Below are 18,954 nucleotides of genomic sequence, written 5' to 3' on the forward strand. Positions count from 1 at the left end.
GACGAATGAACGGAGCCATCCGGATCCAGAGTATCAGGCTTCCAGAAAGACGGAGACAAACTGTAGAGTGAATGCAGCAGACGCTTTAATGACGTTTAATCAGACATGATGCTGCAGCAGTAAACACAGAGGACCCCCACCACCATCATCATCATCAGAGACAGATGCAGACAGAGACATGGACGGACGGAGAGACGTGGACAGCAGCTCAGCGTCTCAGGACATTTTCAGGTCACTTATTACTGCTGAACCAATCGAAATATAGATTGTTTAATGCTGTTTATATACTGATTATTAGTATTAATACACGCTGAGTTATTCAGAATACAATTGAAAGCAGCAGTCCATCCCTGAAGGAAGCGTCCTCACCGGGATTCCCTGCTGGAACACCAGGAACATTTTAGAACAGGAAGAATATGGCTCCTGGAGCCCCGCCCCTCTTTAAAGGCTCCGCCCCTTCCAGCAGAACCCCGCCCCTCCTGAAGACTGAGCTCCACCCCCTCAGTCTGAGCCCCGCCAGGAACTCCAGGAACCTGATCTGTTCCTGGACTCTGTGAGCTTCCCTTCAGAGACAAAGATGTTCCAGAACCTGGACCACCTGAAGCTCTCTGAGATGTTCTGAAGGTTCTGCTCCATCACCATCCAGATTTGGGACAGTATCTGGTTCTGTTCCCCAAGATGACCCGGAAGGCGCTGATCCAGGTCTAAAGCAGCAGAACCTTTGGAAGAGCCAGCAGAGAGAACCTAAATAACGCAGAACCTTTTCAGGAACTTTCCCATGAAACTGCAGGATTACTTGTCGCTCTCTCAGGAACGTTTGTAGGAACGATGTATCCAAAGGAAGGTTTCAGAGACGTTCCTGATCTTCGGATTCCTTGATCAAATTTTTGCAGAAACTGATCAGGTCTTGAGGAATTGATCCAGAAAAAAACAGTATCATTTTCAGAACCGAGGCTCAACACTTCTGAAAGTTAGAACCTTTAAGCAAGAGACCCAAATCTCTTCAGGCACAAGAAAACATTCCCAGCGACTGCACTGGGAATCTTAACGACTTTACCAGAACGTTTTGGCTTTTCAGAGTTACTTAGCATCTAGAACACATGTGGGAACTTGAAAGAAACCCAAAGTTTTACATCCTGGTCATTTCCACAGAGACTGAAAAGTGAGGGAGGGTGGTTCTGATCCAGAAACAGGAGAGGAGCTTTAAAGGAACAGGACCAAAGTTTGAAACCTTGGGATTGTCGGGAACGTCAGTAAAGTCTTTCTGTGGCTGAAGGCGGTCGCTATCCGACTTTCCAACCCCACATCCCAACAAGAACCCCCCTGGCAGGACTTTGCGGGTCCATGGCGGTTTTTCCGTCCATCGGCAGGGGGATTGGTGTCGGTGTGCGGTTGTAACCATGGCAACCGGTCTCAGGACTTGTTGTTGTCGTGGAGATCGAGCGACGCCTGGATGTCCGGCAGCTCCATCTCGCAGACGTTGCTCCGAGGAGACATGGAGTTCCTGTTGAAGAAGTGACCTCCACCTGCCGAGGCGGGAAACATCAAAGCACAGACATCAGAACCAGAACCGGTACCAGGACCAGAACCAGAGCCAGGATCCAATTCAAGGTAACTCTAAGCAGAGTTGCAGCTCTGGAGGTAGACCGGGTCATCAGTACCTGAACAGGTAAACGGAGCAGCTCTTTAACTGGACCCATCGATAGACGTACCCGTTAGCATGCACTGCTAACAGGTGCATGCTAATCAACCAGGATCAAGTTTTGGTCCTGGTTCTTAGGCAGACGATTTAAAATCATTAAAAATAGCTGTAAAGTTGTTGTACTTTTATACGTCAATGTGAGGTTGTTGTAATTTGGTGTAAAGTTGTGCTACTTCAGTTCAAAGTTTCTGAATTTAGTGTACGGATATTCGTCAGCCTAAAGTTAAAGTTAATGTAAAGATGTTGCTGTGTTGATCTACTGACTCAGTATTTAAATGGAGACTTGTTGCCTTACTTCAGGGTGACATTGTTGCTCTGCTGTGAAGCTATTTTACTGTAAAACTCTACGTTTTGTGAAGCAGTCCACCAGCCAGCGCAAAGGTTTTTCTTTACTGTGAAGTTTTTGTACTCTGGAGTAAAGTTGAAGCCAGCTGATTGTGACGCTCTGCTCTTCTTCTGGGTTCTTACTGGTTACGGCCACGGTGATGTCAGCGGGAGTTCTGGGCGCGGTCTCGACATGGGGGGGACTGAGAGGCTCCAGGCTGATGGACGGCTGGTTCTGGTCGCTCAGCGGCGCCCTCTGGCTGCCGGATGTCTGACCGACTCCCAGACGCTCCACATCCAGAACCACAGTGTCCACGCAGGGCAGACTGGTCTGAGACAGAGGACAGAGGGGACACGGTCATCCATCACACCTGTCCCCCAGCTGGTGATGTCAGCGATGACTCACCATGATGCCCAGGGCTTTGAGGATGTTGAGTTTGCACATGGGACAGGTGCAGTGTTCGTTCAGCCAAGGATCCACGCACACCTTATGGAAGACGTGTCTGGAGGAGACAGAGACATGTTGAGACACGTTGGACAGCTCCAGTCAGAAAAGGCTTGGGGAACAGACTCCTTCAGGTGTGGACCCGGTTCTGGACTCACTTGCAGGGCAGAATCCGGACCACATCGTTGAGCTGGTACGCCTCGATGCACACGGCGCAGTGGTTGAAGTCCGGGTCCGTTTCCTTCAGGACAGACAGGAAAGACAGCCATCAGTCAACAGAACCAGAACCGTTCTGTGCAGGTCCGATCTATGACTGGTCATGTTGGTTTCTGAGTTTACCTTGTCTCCTTTCTTCACTGTCCTCGTCGTCAGCTTCCCGATGGCTTTCTTGGCTGCGTCTCCTAGGCGACGCTGGGGGACAGAGATGACAGAAGTTAACGTCCAATCAGGACGAAGAATCCCTCGTTGAAGTGACACAAAGCTCCGCCCACGAACAATTAAAAACCAGTTTCTGCCCTGCAGTTTGTGTGGCTGTCCTCCATTAACATTCAAACCTCAGCTGGCGAAGATCGTTTGTTAGGAAAAAACAAAAACTACAAATCTCAGCATTCATAGACTCAGTAGCAGGAGAAGAAGAAGAGCGTTACATCACTGAAGATCATAGAAAACGTTTCTATCCACAACCTGCACCTGACTCCGCCCACCAGGACCTGCTGCCTTCAGGTGCCGTGTTTGGAGTCTCCACCTGGACCTGAACGTAGCATGCTAGCAGTCCAGCATCTAGCCTAGCTTAGCCTCATCTAGCTTAGCCTAGCCTAGCCTCATCTAGCCTAGCCTAGCTTAGCCTCGCTACCGCCTCAGCCGTCTCACCTGGCTGCGGTGGCGGCCGGCGCCGTAGCGGATTTTCTGGATGAAGTAGAAGACGAGCCAGGCGGAGGAGATGATCATGAGGACGATGAAGGAGACGGAGACGAAGACGAGCGATCCGCGGTTCAGGTTCCTGCTGGGACTACGGAAACCCAGAGAGGCCAGAACCGTCAGGTTCCGGTCCAGGTGGGCCAGGATCTCCTTCCCGTACGCCTCCGTGATCATCACCGCCACGATGTCGCCCGTACCTGCACACAGAACCAAACAGAACCCGGCCCGATTCTACAGATCAGAACCAAAGAAGCTGACCCGATTCTACTGATCAGAACCAGCCTACTACACCAGCCTCTCCTTCAGAACCAGGCAGGAGGTTTTGTGTGATTCGGTTTATTTTTGGTTCTGGACACTGCGACCTTCGGGTCAGAACTGCCTCAGAGGTCAGAGAGAAATTCTACCGGCGGCTAAATTTACTCTGATCGATCACCAGGAAGGACACTCTGCAGGTTCTGACCCGGTTCAGAAAAGGTTCTGATCCAGTCCAGATCTTGGCGGTCAGTGTGTTCTGACCCGGTTCTAACCTTCGTGGCCCATCTTGACGGTCTTGTCAGTGGAGTTGTTGTAGACCAGAACCGCTGTGGCGTTGTAGGCGGCCGCCTTCAGGATCTTCTCCCTGAAGGTGCAGTTCCCTCGCTGCAGCAGCGCCACCCAGTGGATGCTGCGGGGCGGAACCAGGAAGCGGGTGTTTGGGTCGCAGCCCTGCCGGTCCACCACTGAGGAGACACCGTTACCATGGTTACTGCCTCCAAGATGGAGGTCCAGAGGTTTTTATTTATGAGGTAGACACATTTAAATGGCCAAACAGCCGGCAGAGGTAGAGGTGGTATCATGATCTGGGACACTTTAAGAACAAAGCAGCAGTCAGACGTCAGAACAAATCAACTCAGAGGAGCCCAGAACACGTCCAGACCGGTTCTGGTGCTGAGCTGACGGAATAAAAGCATTCCTAGTTTAAACTGCACTGGTTCTGACATCACTTCCTGTCTGTAACAACAACGCTCCCCCTGTTTAAAAGAGGAAACATTTCAGCTCCTGACTCCGTTTGCGTGATCAGGCAACCGGCAGGAGGAGCAGGGAGAGGAGGAGGAGGATGAAGAGCAGTAGCAGGGAGAGGAGGGGGATGAAGAGGAGCAGCAGGAGCAGCTCCTTCAGCTCCTCCAGCTCCTCTCTGCAGTGTCCTTGCAGCGCCTGACTGTAATCTGACACTCCGGAGCAGAGAGACGCTCCGTCCTTCAGCAGCCAGAAAACCTCTGCAGTGTCTCGGCCGGATTCAGAGCCGCTGCATCCTCCGCCTCCCCGACTAAACTCAGCTGCAGCTGCAGCAGCGACTGCAAGAAAAACTCACAGCTGCAGCAGAAGACTACAAGACAGTTGCCATGACAACAATCAGGTCCAGAGCTTAGTAGAGATTTTCTGACAAACGATTCAGATGTCAACGAGGTTAACGAGGTGAAACCAGTTTCCAGTTATTACTCCCAATCTTGAGGACCAGACTAAGACCTGGAACTTTTTCTGGCTGTCTTGTCGGGGCCAGACTAGATCCTGGATGTCCTTGTTTCTCCCTCTCGTCAGAACCAGACTAACACCTGGAACTCTTAGGCAGTGTCAGGTAGGTCATGTGACCTGTGACGCGAGTACCTCCATGATGCGGCGCCGGCGTGAGGACAATGCCCCGGGCGTCCATCTTGGGAGAGTCCTGCCCGTACGTCCCGTCCTCACTGCTCATCATGTGGACGGAGGACCCTCGGTCCATCACGGTGGCGTTCACCGTGGCGTCCTCGATGGAGTTCCTGTCAGTGCGTCCTGCTGCCGCGGAGCGGGCCTGGACCACGACCTGGACCAGAACCAGCACGAGGACGGCGAGGATTGGGAAGCAGGTCCAACGGTGCAGGTCCATGTCTGCCGGTCCGGTTACATGGAACCTGCCAGGAAGGAAAAACCCAAACGTCAGTGGGGCCAGACTAACACCTGGACCAAAAGTTTTATCACGATTATTTAGTAGTACTGTGATAACGACAAAAGTGGCGATAAGAACTATTTATTATTTCTTTTTTAGGCAACTGTGTGTCACATAAACACAAGTAATGGTTTTGAAAATATTCCCATTTGTCTCCTTAGGAGGCCAGTCACATGAATTAATGTGATAACTTTGTTTCCAAACTTATTTATTGATGCTTTTATTGAACAAACAGTAAAAAAAACAGTAAAACTATTAATCCTGACAGTATGATAATAAATCAAACTTCTTATGAAAAAAAACGTATTACAATATATGACAAACGATACAATAAATGTCCAGCCGTCAGTGCATGTCCCACTGTGTCCAACCCTGTCTCTGTCCCTCAACACTAAATATTCCAACTTCTCATTTTTAAACATTTTCAGCTCACTGTCCACGTCCACGCTCCAGCTGTCCCTCTTTCTCCTGTCTGTCAGGTTGTTCTGATTGGACTTTCTTTAAATCTATCTTACCTTACAACGCCGCGCCTCTCAGTGTCTTCCAGATGTTTCCGTCTGTAGGTCTCCTGCTGAGGTTTTGTCCAAATCCCTGGATGTCTTCGAGGTGTTCTCCTGTCTCCTCCAGATGTTATTTATTAGATCCTGTTTGTTGGTTTCTGTCCCAGATTTTCCTCCAGATGCGGATGCCGCCTGTGAAAGGGCGCAGTAAACCCTGGGTTCAGACTGCCAGGTGAGACAGCTGTGAGGACATCAGGAGACGGGTCAGCCTGCGGAACAAAACCGGAACCTCATCTGGACCCTGGTTCCGGAAGCTCCTGCACTGAGAGCGCCTGGCTGTGTTCTGGACTCCGTCTGGTCCTTGTTCTGCAGTCAGCCCACCTCCGTCTCTACGGTGGCTGCTTCGGCCCGGTTCGTCTCTCTCCGCCGGACTCCCGGTGCTCCGGGCCAGGCCGGCTCCTCTCCGTCGATGGGGAACCTCTGCTGGTTCTGGTGGGTCGGATCGGACTGGCTATGGGGGTTCTGTTCGGCTCGGCTCCAGTAACAGCAGCTCGGTACCTCAGTTCTGACATCGACGTACCGCGCAAGCGCAGAACATCAACAGGGGAGCGTCAGAGCGCGTGTGTGATTGTGTGATTCACCTTCTCTTGGAGATTTGGAGGAGATGTCGCGATAAAGGGCGAGATGTCAGCCAGCTGTTTGTGTCCTGATCAGATTTCTCATCGATTAGTGATCAGCGATCAGAAAGGGAAGAAGGACACCTACTGGACACCGACAGGAAGTGCAGCTTCAATTTGATTTAGTTTGTTTATAAAGTTAGAATTCACAACACGTCATCTGGCATAAAAAGCTTTAATTAATAATCCATTCCAGTCAATCATATTTATCAATCAGTTCATCATAAATCTGCCACGACCGACTGGAGGTTCGGCAGAACTGAACCAGGAGAACCTGAGCAGGTGATGGCAGCATCATGCCAGCCGAGCTCCAATGGAGAGAAAAACGAGAAAAAGTCCAGCGGAGATCGGAGATGATATGTGGAAACAACATGAATGTTCATTTAACATTACTGCAAAGAATACAGAAATGACCAGGAGTTCATGAACCCGCTAACTTTTCAGCTGTTCATCGTTAAAGTGACATAAAAAGGTTCTAATGATGTTCATCCAGTCAGGACTTTACGTCATGAATCCACATGCACTGCAGGTAGTAAAACTTTGATTAATGCTGGTTTTAAAACTAGTTAACTGGACTTGTAGCCATTATTTTGTGCCCATTGTTCTCAATGTAATTTTAAACATTAACATGGGAAATACTAATTAACTGATGAAGGTTAAAGAAACGACAAAACAGAAAACAATCTAAACACATAAATGGTGACGTTGGAAAAACAAACTCACCTCCACATCACAGTGCAGCAAATAAAGCCCCGTCCTTTTCTTTTTGTTACATCTTTTAAGATAAGCTCACAAACTATCTGTTGCTTCTACTAAACCGTGTTGGTTTACTCTAAATTCACGTCTGTTTGGGGTTTTACGGGACTTCCTGTCTGGAATCTGAATGTCGGTGAGAGAAATCAGTTCATGTGGTGTGTTGCTCTTGCCTTGTGGCTGGACACACGGCCGGTCCGACCCGGTCCGACCCGATACACCTACGGTTTATTGTCTGCTAGTGTCTCAGGTTTGGAAAATCGGCCGACAATTCTAAAATCGTGTGGTGTGAACTGGACATTACACCAGTGGCGATTCTAGCCCAGTTTTAGGGGAGCATTAGCTTTAGCATCCCTAAAACTGTTCCTCAGCTCCCCTCAATCAGGTCGCCACCCGTCCCGTAAAATACGGAGTCCTCCCATATTTGGCCGTTAAATGTTCGTCCCGTATTGAACCGATACATAACTGTCCGATATACACGCCTATAATACACACATCAACACTGAGTTTAACAATAATGACCAAAATAAAACACAGGAAATATTAAGGTCAGCTACATTGTCGTGGCGGGAGCTAAAGGACCCAGAACGCTACGGACCGACGCTGAACGTCACGGTTGCCTAGAGACGGACACTGCGCAGCCGCGGTGAGCTGCTTACACTAAGGAAATGAGGAGGTGAGGGTCAGTGGAGAGACCGGAGTAAAGGCTTTTTTCATCCAGTGTCGTCGATAGAAAGAGAAAAGGACTGGAAGAAATGATAAATCAATCAATCAAATTTTATTTGTATAGCACATTTCAGCAGCAAGGCATTTCAAAGTGATAAAGCGATAAATTAAAATTAAAGCCGATAAATTAAAATGAGGTCGATAACTTTAATTTATCTCCGATTAATTGGTTTATTATTTATGGTGACAGGCCTCTGTACGTTTCTTCTGTCGCCTTCTCTTCTCTGATGTGTGAAACCCAAACGGGCCAGCTGAAACTTGCTTTATGTCCTGAGCTGTGATTGGACAGCCAGGGCCTGGGGGCGGGGCTAGAGTGAGGCGACTTCCTGTTGAGTGAGTAAGGGGAACTGGGCCAGCCCTCACATGTTACTGGCTGCTGTCTCTACCAGGACCGTCAGAGCAGAACCAGGGAGGAGAAAAGCCAACAGAACCAGGTCCGGTCCGTCTGAGCTGGGCTGCTAACCCGTTCTGACCCGAGTCCTTCACAGCTGTGGCAATACGTGTGGATCAGAGGGAACGGCTGGACTCAGAGCGGTCCTCACAGAGACACACACACACAGTCACATCTGGAGAACATCAGCAGAGTGGGCGGTTCTGGTCCCGGGCGGGTTGGCTGGATCGGATCAGACTGCTGCCAGTTCTCACACTGAATCAGCTGCTTCCCCGTCGGGTTCTGGTGGTTTCTGGGACCGGTTCTGGTCCGGTAGCTCTCAGGGGAGGAGGGGTCTGCAGCAGAACCATGAAGCGTCTCGTTGGGACTCTGCTGTTGGTGTCCGTCCTGCCGTCCCTCTGCAGCGTCTCTCTGCCTCCGGACACCGAGTGCGGCATGTCCTACCGTAAGTCTGCTGCTGTCCTCTGCACTGCCGGACAGCTGGACACTTCAAACCGACTCTACGATTATTTTTGCAGTTGATGGGAAGCTGAAGTAAAACATCTGGACTCATTTCTGAGTTTGAAAAGCTGATAGCAGGAAGCTTCCACAGCTGTAGAGGCTTCAGCCAGAAACTCTGAGGTTTGATTCTGGTTTCTGTAAACAACAAATGTTTACAGTATCTGACCGCCCGACCTTCAAACGCTTCAATGATTTTACCAGCAAATTATGACAAAGCAGCAAATTATGACAGAGCAGCAAATTATGACAGAGCAGCGTTTGCTGAGATGGAACGTCGTCAAGAAAACCAGTTAAAGCTTTTCAACTGGTGTGTGTTCTGGTCTGTGCAGGTCTACGAGCCTTCCGGGTGACCACCAGGTGTAACCTGACCACCCTAAAGGAGAAGCAGGTGAAGGAGATCCAGGGTTTGACCACCAACCTGCTGCTGCCGATCATCTACCTGTTGACCTTCTGCATCGGTCTGCCCACCAACCTGTTGGCTCTCTGGATTCTCGTGTTCCGGACCAAACGTCGGCCGTCGACTGCGCTGCTCATTAACCTCACTGTGATAGACTGCTTGCTGTTCCTGGTTCTGCCGTTTCGGATCGTCTACCACTTCCGGGGGAACCACTGGGAGCTGGGGGAGCCTCTCTGCCGGATCGTCATGGCGATGCTTTACGGGAACATGTACAGTTCGGTCTGGTCCCTGGCCTTCGTGGCTGTGGACCGGTACGTGGCTGTGGTTCACCCATTTGGCGCGAAGAGATTGCGCAGCCGGCGGTGGTCTCTGGGCCTGACGGCCGCGGTGTGGATGGTGATGCTGGCCGCCATGTTGCCTTTGCTGCTGTCCCGGCAGACTTACCCTCTGGACGACCCCAACATCACCACCTGCCACGACGCGCTGCCCGAGAGCGTGCAGGAGAACTACTTCCTGCCGTACTTCGCCACGCTGTTCACCACCTGCTTCCTGGTGCCCTTCATCGTCGTGATGTTCTGCCATGGCGCCGTACTGCGCACCCTGCTGGCTGAAGGCAGGAAGTACTGTCACGCCATCGAGGTGACGCTTCTGATGATACTGATGTTCGTGGCGTTCCTGCTGCCCTGTAACGTCCTCCTGATCCTGACCTACAGCGACAGCTGGCCGGACGGTGAGGACCTGTACGTCCACTACATGACCAGCCTGGCCTTCAGCACCTTCAACAGCTGCTTCCACCCCTTCGTCTTCTACTTTGTCTCCAGAGATTGCAGAGAAAGAACCAGGAATGCTCTGTGCTGCATCCCTGACATGGAGGACAAACCGTCCTCTCGGGGGACACGCACCTCCTCGTCAGCGGGACAGAGGTCAAAGGTCACTCTGCTGACCATGACAAGTCTACAAGGGACGCCTGACCCAGCAGCCAGAGGTCAACATGATGACATGACGGTCAGCTGATGCCGGACCGCTGGGCCTCCAGATTCTCCTTCAAGTAAAAGAAATATCGATATGAAAAGGCAAAAGAAACAAAGAACAAAAAAAATCTGCCATTTATCTCAGAAAAAAATAATAATTAATTTTTAGTCCCCCCCCCCCATTATTACAACAATGGTTCAGTCCAAAGTGTGGGAGGAGCAACAGCTGAATGGTACCGGCTCCGTTAGAGCCGCTGGAGGGAGGAGCTAGCTGTTAGCTGCTAGCTAGCTGTTAGCTGCTAGCTGTGGCTCTGCAGCACAAATAAAAACCCTCCAGTCAGTAAATACTTCAAGCAAAAGACATATAAACATTTTATTTACTTTCACTGCTCAATAAGAAGAAACTCATGAACAATAAAAATCATTCTGCAGTTTGTTATTTCATTACTTTGACTGAATCATCATAAGCTGCCTTATTAGCAAAACTGCTACACTGCTTTCATAGATTTAACCTTTGACCTTTTTTGTCAAAGGCAGCAAACATCTCATTCATATTTAGCTCTTTAACTTTTAGTTAATCAGAAGAGTTTGAAACTGGAGGAGGGTCTGAGGAAGTGAAGCAGCTCAGAGTTGGAGCCCAGAACAGATAGAAAAAACTAAAGTTATGTTTTTATTTCTCACTGTCTTCAATGTAGAGCCTTTAAAACCACAAAATAAAATCAAAATATTTTTCTATATAAACCCTGGTGCTTTAAATGTTACGTTTAAATTATGATATTCCCCAGATATTCATTTCTATCTAATTATCAGTTCTCAGCCATCCAGGACATGACAAACTAAAAAAACGCTTATAAATAAAGCAACTTAACAAATTTAAATAGCCCATAACTTGTATTGAGAACCATTCAATAAATCAATGTTTATGATGAACTTTATTAAGAGCAGTTAATCATTAAAGCTTTTTTATTTAGAGCCTTAAATGTTTGTAAAGGTGTAGCAGAAATTAGATCAGACTGAACAAAACTTGTATCTAAGCAACATTTGAATTTTAGTTTCATTTCTCTGCAGGCAGTTTAATAAAACATGTTTGATGTGCTTTATTAGTCATTTTTGGTCCTGCAGCTTGAATGTAGTTTAAAACTTTTTAAACTAGATTTTACGTTACATTTCACTGGAACTTTGCCAGAATTGGTCTTAAATGTTCCTGTTGATGTTCCCCCAATAATGAGATGGGATTTACGCCCTTGACCCTAACTCCTATTGGTCACTTTACTTTAGTTTATTTTCCGCTCTTTCTGTAAGCTAACTGAGACTGTGCAGTGGAGCTAGCTAAAAATGAATAACCGGCGTTTGACCCGTCCTCCGCGCGGTTCTGGCGGGTCGCTGCTTTAACAGCTTTTGGTTTGTTCTTGTGGTTTCGCTACCTGAAGAGCTGACGGGTCAGCCGGCTGGCTGACCGTGGCGTCTGCCGCTCTGCCTGAACATGACCTAATTCTGCCGGAGGGTTAAACAGTTAAATCTAGTCAAAACTTTCCCAAAGAGAGTAGAAATTAAGCATTATTATAAACATGATCATTTTTACGAATAAAAATAATAATATTTTGTATTATTATTATTATTTACTTTGATGACATAATAATATTGCATAACACTGTACTTTCACAGTACAGTGTTATTATTGTATTACTGTTGTTCCTTTCACTGTAATTATTGTGGATTTATATATTCATGGATGTTATTGGCTTCTGTTCATGATGTTTGTCTGAGGTAAATATATTTCTGTTTTCCTCCATCATATTCTACAGAACTAGAGAACCTGTTAAATAAATAAGATGTGACAAAGGTGGAGATGTGTTTATGTTTGTATAAGAAAGTTATTGAAAATAAAAAGTCCTGCCTGAGCCGCTGCTTTAGGCCCGGTGCATCATGGGATGCTGCGTGTTGCTGTGGTTATGAGTCGGGTTCAGGACCGTACGCTCCGGGTTACGTTTCTGTTTGTTAAACTGAAATAACAGCAGCATTCAAGAATCACCCGTTCTTGAATGAAACCCAGAACAAACGGTGTTTCCTCTCAGAACCGGACGGTTGGAAGAAGTTTGTTGACATGGACCGGTTCTGTTTCACTGCATCAGAACATGAAGCGGTTCTGATTCTGATCAGCAGACATTCGGTTACAGATCAAACTTCACAAAGTGAAGATGAATGAACTCCGCGGTTCGTCCCTTTGTCCCAACAGTTTCTGCTCTGACTGATGAGGAAGACGAAGACCCGCCGAGTCAGGAAGTTCGTCCATATCTGATGGAGACAGGAAGCTGCAGTCATCAGTCACACAGCAGCTTTAACAGAACCAACAGGAACCAACAGGAACCCTACATTCTTTAAAACATGTCCGCCATTTCTCCGTCTGCCACAGAAAACATTTGCATTAGAGACCAATCGGGTTTTATTTACCTGAGACCTTCACTGTGGTGCCGTCTCTGGAACAATCCTGGTCCAACTGAACTTTATCTGTGAAGACACAGAGACATCCGTTCAGAGACCTGACCTCATGTAGAAAGCAGCGTACGCACAAAAACGTATGTATAAAAATGAACATGGTGTCAAAGTTTGTGTAACCAAGGCGACGCAACGAGTTTCTCATCGGAGGACACACAACGGAAACCTGACAGTGAAGAGTCGGAGCAGAAATGTCCAACAGTGACGTCATCAACGCGTTACTCTACTCTGACCCCTTGTAACGTGTAATGTAACGTGTTCCTATTTACAATCCAATAATCAGATTAAAGTTATGTATCCAAGTCACTGTGTGTTAATATTTGTAATGTTTTTAGTAAACACACATTGTTGCTTTCTTCTCTTTCCTTGGGGAGTTACGTTTGGTTTAACACCAGCGACAAACCATGGAGGCTAAAGAAAGATGCACATTTTCTAACTGATGGATTTTTCATTGAGTAATCAAATTACTTTTCAAAGTAACTATGCCGTCGCTGCTCATAAATTAACTAGAATATATATCATATGTGTGTTTATGTCTTATGATCTCAAGGTGGCAAACTGCCCAAAAAAACATCGTCTTCATTTCCTCTTGAACAAAATGGCTCCCGTCTTTAATCAGCATCATTCCAGGATGAACACTAAACTTTATGGTTTGCCTCACAACCAGCCAGATAAATACTCTGCTAGCACACAAGCTACCAGATTCTGATAGATTTTATTGGTCGAAATACATTTGATTATTGGTCAAAAATGCGTTGATATCAGTTGACTGGAAATTGACCTGATTCTGCCTCTTGTAAAGTAACAAACAGAGTAAATGGGTCTCAGCAGGTTTGAACTCAGTTCAGCAGTTTGACCAACAAAAACAAAGTCTCAAAATAAGTTTGGTTCTTCTTGAACAGCTCTCTACATCAGTGCAACAGTTTGGCCACAAACATAATTAAAATGATGCTTTTCAGCTCTAACAGCTCCTCTCTCATAACTCCGTCTCTCTGTCCAGACCTGCATTCAGCTTCATGTTTCACTTTCCAGTCAAACAGGAGCCACGGCTCTCAAAAGGCTGAAAAACACAAACTAAATGTTTTTCTCTCCTGTCATTTTCAGCCACAAACATTTCATTACAATATCTACAGTTCTGTTTGTGTCTCTGCCTCTCTGATGTTCCTGCATGGACTCATGTCTTTACAGACTCTTCATTGATGTGCAGAATCAGAATCTGAACTAACTAAACATAAACTGTTTCATCAAACAGAATCTTAACAACTGATTTTCAGATGTTTACATTATTATACATCTCAACTCTATTTACTGCAGAATCCATTTCTTACTGTAAAAGTTTTCACTTGTTTATTTTAAAACCTCTCCTGTTCATGTTTCCTAACATTACTCTTATAAATACTGTAGAAATAATAACACAAATATTGGAAAAAAAATCAACCTGACATCTGTCCTCACCTGTTGTCCTTTCTGGTTCTAATATCATATTTATGTCTTTACATCCTGAAGCTCCACCTGGATCATCAATCTCTTCATTTATCGTAATAAAATAGTTTAGTTTATTTAGGAAGTAATAACATGTTAATGCATATTTCAATAAACTAACTGAAGACCTGACCTGAGCTTCCTCACCTTTCTAGCACTAATATAATATAATATAATATAATATAATATAATATAATATAATATAATATAATATAATATAATATAATATAATATAATATAATATAATATAATATAATATAATATAATATAATATAATATAATATAATATAGTATAATATAATATAATATAATATAATATAATATAATATAATATAATGTAATATAATATAATATAATATAATATAATATAATATACATGTTAAGTGGTCTGAATGTGTTGCTCACATTGACTTTACACTTTAAAAAGCTCATGTTGCAGCTTCTTCATCTCATTGTGATGAAATAAAACAGTTTCTAGAGTAACTAATTTTTAGACAAAGTTAGCAGTAAAATATTGGATGTGTGATTATTTCAGAATTAACATGACTTAATATGAATATAATACTATATATGAATATAAACTGACAACAAGATGTTATTTCTGGGTTTCAGATGGCGTAGCATCAATCAATCAATCAATCAATCAATCAATCAATCAATCAATCAATCAATCAATCAATCAATCAATCAATCAATCAATCAATCAATTTGTATCTGTATAGTACATTTCAGCAGCAAGGCATTTCAAAGAGCTTTACATCATAACAAACACAGAAACACAAAGTCAATCATCATAAAATCAACAATAAAACAACATTAAGTCGAGTTCCATCGTTAAATTTGTAATTAATTACATTTCAAATAAAACTCTAACCAGGTGGTTTTTAGTCGAGATTTAAAAGAAGTCAGTGTTTCAGCTGTTGTAAAGTTTTCTGGGAGTTTGTTCCAGATTTGTGGTGCGTAGAAGCTGAATGCTGCTTCTCCTCGTTTGGTTCTGGTTCTGGATGCAGAGTACCGGTATCACCCAATGCAGATGGAGGGCAGGAAGTAAATGCAGCCTTAACTTCTGTTGATCCAGCATCAAAATGCCTGAAGTCGGAGTCGTACCGTTGTTCCAACCGTTCTAACAGAGAGACAGATAAACGTTATTTTTGTTTCGAAGGGAGTTCATTTTGGACCAACAATCTACGGCTAAAAACAGGAGGTGCAGAAACTAACAACGCCACAGTCTGCAGCCACTTTTAACAGGAAACAATCGCATCATTTAAATTGTATTCTCAGATGTTTTATTGGACAGTTATTTAGAAAGACAAGCATTCATATGTAAGGTAAGATATATTATTTTTATGCCCTAGTAAAATAGTTAAAATAGTTCAGGTTAAATCCTGCTAAAATGCACCATCTGCTGGTAAAACGTTGTATTGCATTCACCCTAGAAAGAGCGGGGTATTATGGGTAATCCTCACAACTATGAGGATCACTGACGAGGTGAATATTATTTATTCAATAAATATTATTTATGACATAGCAGTCATATTTTATAAAAAATATGTTTATGGTTTTCGTTTTCGCATATTATTGAAATATGTTTAATGTGTAATCACATTGTTCTGCTATAATATAATTTTTGGCTTGTTGTAGAAATGTTTAGTTCACTATGTGTTTTATGCCAGAGACTGACTTTGCCTCGATGCTCACTGTGTCAAACGCAGATGGAGAATTAAAGAAAAACGGCTGAAGCCACTGAGCTCCTTGTCATTCGTTGCCACACCAAGAGAAGCCACCAGATCCACATGGGTCACATTAGCATGGCGCTAATGTTGTTAGCAGCTAGCTCAGTGCAGAGTCACGCACAGAAAATATAATGTTTATTCAGTGGGACTTTCATGCTAGAAACAAGAGCTAAATGAATTAAATGTAACCCACCCAGCCATACAGACAGACAGCTGTGACTGAGGTTCATGTCCGACTCCAACCATGTGGTTTCTGTAGATCGTTGACCTGAATCCAGCAACCACTCAACATTAACCTGCAACTCCAGCATGAATTTGGGTTTACAGAAGCTAAATAAATTATTTACCAGGAGATCCAAGTTCATAGAAATATCATGGGTTAGTTTGTTGTTAGTGATAATGTGGAAGTCAGCAGAAAAAGACGAAAAAGTAATTTGAGTCTTATTTTATTCTCAACGTCTTCCAATCCAAACCAAAAACAGGATGAAGTAAAACGGTTGGTGTCTTCTCACCTCACCTTCTCCCCTTCACAATAAAAGCATACATTCATGTGTGAAACATATACATTGTATCCTCCACACAGGCCCCCCTGAACACACAGAATGTCGCAAACAAGGGGCGTGCCATGGTGGCGTAGCGGTTAGCGCGACCCGTATTTGGAGGCCTTGAGTCCTCGACGCGGCCGATGTTTGCCGCATGTCTTCCCCGTTTCCTGTCAGCCTGCTGTCATATAAGGGACACTAGAGCCACAAAAGACCCCCTGGAGGGGTAAAAAAAAAGAAAAGAATGTCACAAACACAAAAACACACACCATGTGAAACAACATCACAAATACATAAAGGAAACACACAAAGGAAAAACTAAACAGCAGCAACAAACAAAACAACTGAAATACTTAACGGTAACGACTAGAGAGTTTAATCAGTTGGCCGCCACGGCTTCTTTTTACAGGAACAGGTTGAAACTGGAAGAGACGCCAGATTGACTGCTACCAAACTGTCCATCTGAGGGGACAAACCAGCTGGAAGGGGGCGACCCGGAAGACGACCACGGCGAGGCGGCTGAGCCAACTGGGTCCCTGGTAACACAGGAGCTGGCTTCAAACGGTCCACCAAAATACTCTCCTGATTACCCCCCACTCCACCAAAACATCCTTAGGTCTTGTTGAGGAAAAATGATTATTTTTAGTGCTTAATACAGTTAATCTTACGGCATGTGTAAGAGGTATATTGAACACTCTTATTTTGAACAAATTTCTTTATTTTGAACAGGTTTGTGTTAAGCATTCAAAATTAAACCAGATGACCAAGCATTCAGATAACAGGGGCCAAATGCAGATCTCTCAATGGGGCCTCCCGCTGTGCGGCCAGAGCACAGGAGGCCATAAAATTAGCATTTCCTGCAGGGCAGAATCACTGGAGCTTGGGGGAGAGAAGCCTGTTCTGTTCACAGCAGATCAAAAGCCTGCCAGAAACCAACATCTGGGATTGTGTGAAACTTAATACAACATAGAAGGTTGAAACCGCTAACATTTAATTTCTAAGACATTTTTCTAAGTATTAATACCATGTTTTTACTGAAGATTATATTATCTCATTTTAAAACTACTAATCTAGCAAATGATGAATGTATTTGAAAATTGTACTATCTGTGACTAGATCGGAATCAAATGGAAATTGTTTGAATGAAAATGTTTTGTGTAGTATTAGAAAATTGCTCAGGAATTATACCTTATTTTGTTCTGTTGATTTTATTTTTGGCAGGACTCAATCTTTTGAGGTGCTGAGTGCAGAGGAGCAAAACTGGGGTTTATAAAGATAACCTTTCATTGAACCAAAATTACTGGATGTAAGTCTCTTTGAGAATTTATGTAAGGAGAGATAATGGGAGAGACCTCGGATTTCACAGGTGTCTGTGAAATCTTATCTCATGCTTCTCTGTACCCAAAATGACCGTAGAACCACAGGGGGTCAGGACGCAGCTGTTGGCTCTTTTGTTTTTAGCAGAGAGCAAATGGTCTCTGATCTTTGGCGTAAATTAGGGGGAGTTTCTAAGTTTCTCTGAGTGTCCAAGGTAGCTTCCAGTTGGTCAACTAGAGGTACGCCTTAAGTGAATATATTAAAAAGACAAGACACACCTTTAGTATAAGACTTCGTGTCAGGAGTAAAAAATTCAGAGAGCTGCCACTATTTTGCTTTTTTGCATCAGCTATCTCCAAAGACGCGTCTTTGCCTTTTCTTTGTTTTTTCTTTTTCTATTTTTCCTGTCTCAAGGTAAAAATGTATATCTCTGTCCCTCTGCAGTTCTGTTGTTAATTAATGCGTTGTATGGGATTAAACTCTGTGATTCTGTGACGTCAACACGCGGTGTTGTTGTTTCCTTGTGCCTGCACGCCGCCCGCTGAGAGGACCGGAAGATTAAGGAAGAGAGAGCCAAACTTTTTGTCCAAAGTTAATTTATAAAATATTCTTCCTTAATAGTCTCCAAAACACTGAATGGACCATCGTAAGGAGGCTGAAGTGGTGAGCGGTGTGAGTCATGGCGGATAAATACTGTACATACTCGGCAGACATCAGGTCCTTTGGCACAAACACCTGAGGAAGGCAGTGATGTGCTGCCAGTGGGGCAAAAGATCTAGATTCCCCATTTAGAACTGTTCTACTGCCCTGGGAATCAACTGAACCCACTGGACCCGGAAGAAATTCCCCTGGTACCCTCAAAGGCTGGCCCAGGACCAACGCAGCTGAAGAAAACAGCAGGTCCTCTTTTGGAGCCGAACGCAGGCCCAACAGAACCCAAGGCAGGCGATCTGTCCAGCTGTTATCCACCATCGAGGCCCGTAATGCTGCCTCCCAACGTTCTCTGAATACCTGGTTAGAAGGTGTTTTTCCTCGTCCTTGTAAATGTAACCAATAATTTGCTGACAGTTTCATCCTTAAGCCCAGTAGCATTTCTCTGGTTATCACCTGTAGAGC

At 44.9% G+C, this 18,954-nt stretch overlaps 2 protein-coding genes across 2 annotated transcripts; one reads left to right on the top strand and one right to left on the bottom strand.

Moving 5' to 3' along the window:
• Nucleotides 1-63: 63 nt before the first annotated feature.
• rnf130 (ring finger protein 130) lies at nucleotides 64-6,531 on the bottom strand. Its single transcript, XM_005812293.2, has 9 exons — nucleotides 5,868-6,531; nucleotides 5,034-5,317; nucleotides 3,917-4,108; nucleotides 3,342-3,586; nucleotides 2,811-2,882; nucleotides 2,630-2,712; nucleotides 2,433-2,529; nucleotides 2,171-2,357; nucleotides 64-1,526 (listed from the first exon to the last, which is right to left on the bottom strand). Exons 2-9 carry the CDS (start codon nucleotides 5,290-5,292, stop codon nucleotides 1,414-1,416), a joined length of 1,248 nt encoding a protein of 415 aa, XP_005812350.1. The 5' UTR covers nucleotides 5,293-5,317; nucleotides 5,868-6,531; the 3' UTR covers nucleotides 64-1,413.
• A 1,795-nt stretch (nucleotides 6,532-8,326) lies between these two features.
• LOC102217467 (proteinase-activated receptor 4-like) lies at nucleotides 8,327-11,286 on the top strand. The gene is given in 3 exon segments (XM_005812294.3): nucleotides 8,327-8,844; nucleotides 9,230-10,251; nucleotides 10,253-11,286. Coding segments are annotated over 3 exon segments (1,167 nt in total). The 5' UTR covers nucleotides 8,327-8,747; the 3' UTR covers nucleotides 10,301-11,286.
• The last annotated feature ends 7,668 nt before the right edge of the window (nucleotides 11,287-18,954 follow it).

This window comes from Xiphophorus maculatus, chromosome 23, assembly GCF_002775205.1.
Source record: "Xiphophorus maculatus strain JP 163 A chromosome 23, X_maculatus-5.0-male, whole genome shotgun sequence".
Classification (NCBI taxonomy): domain Eukaryota; kingdom Metazoa; phylum Chordata; class Actinopteri; order Cyprinodontiformes; family Poeciliidae; genus Xiphophorus; species Xiphophorus maculatus.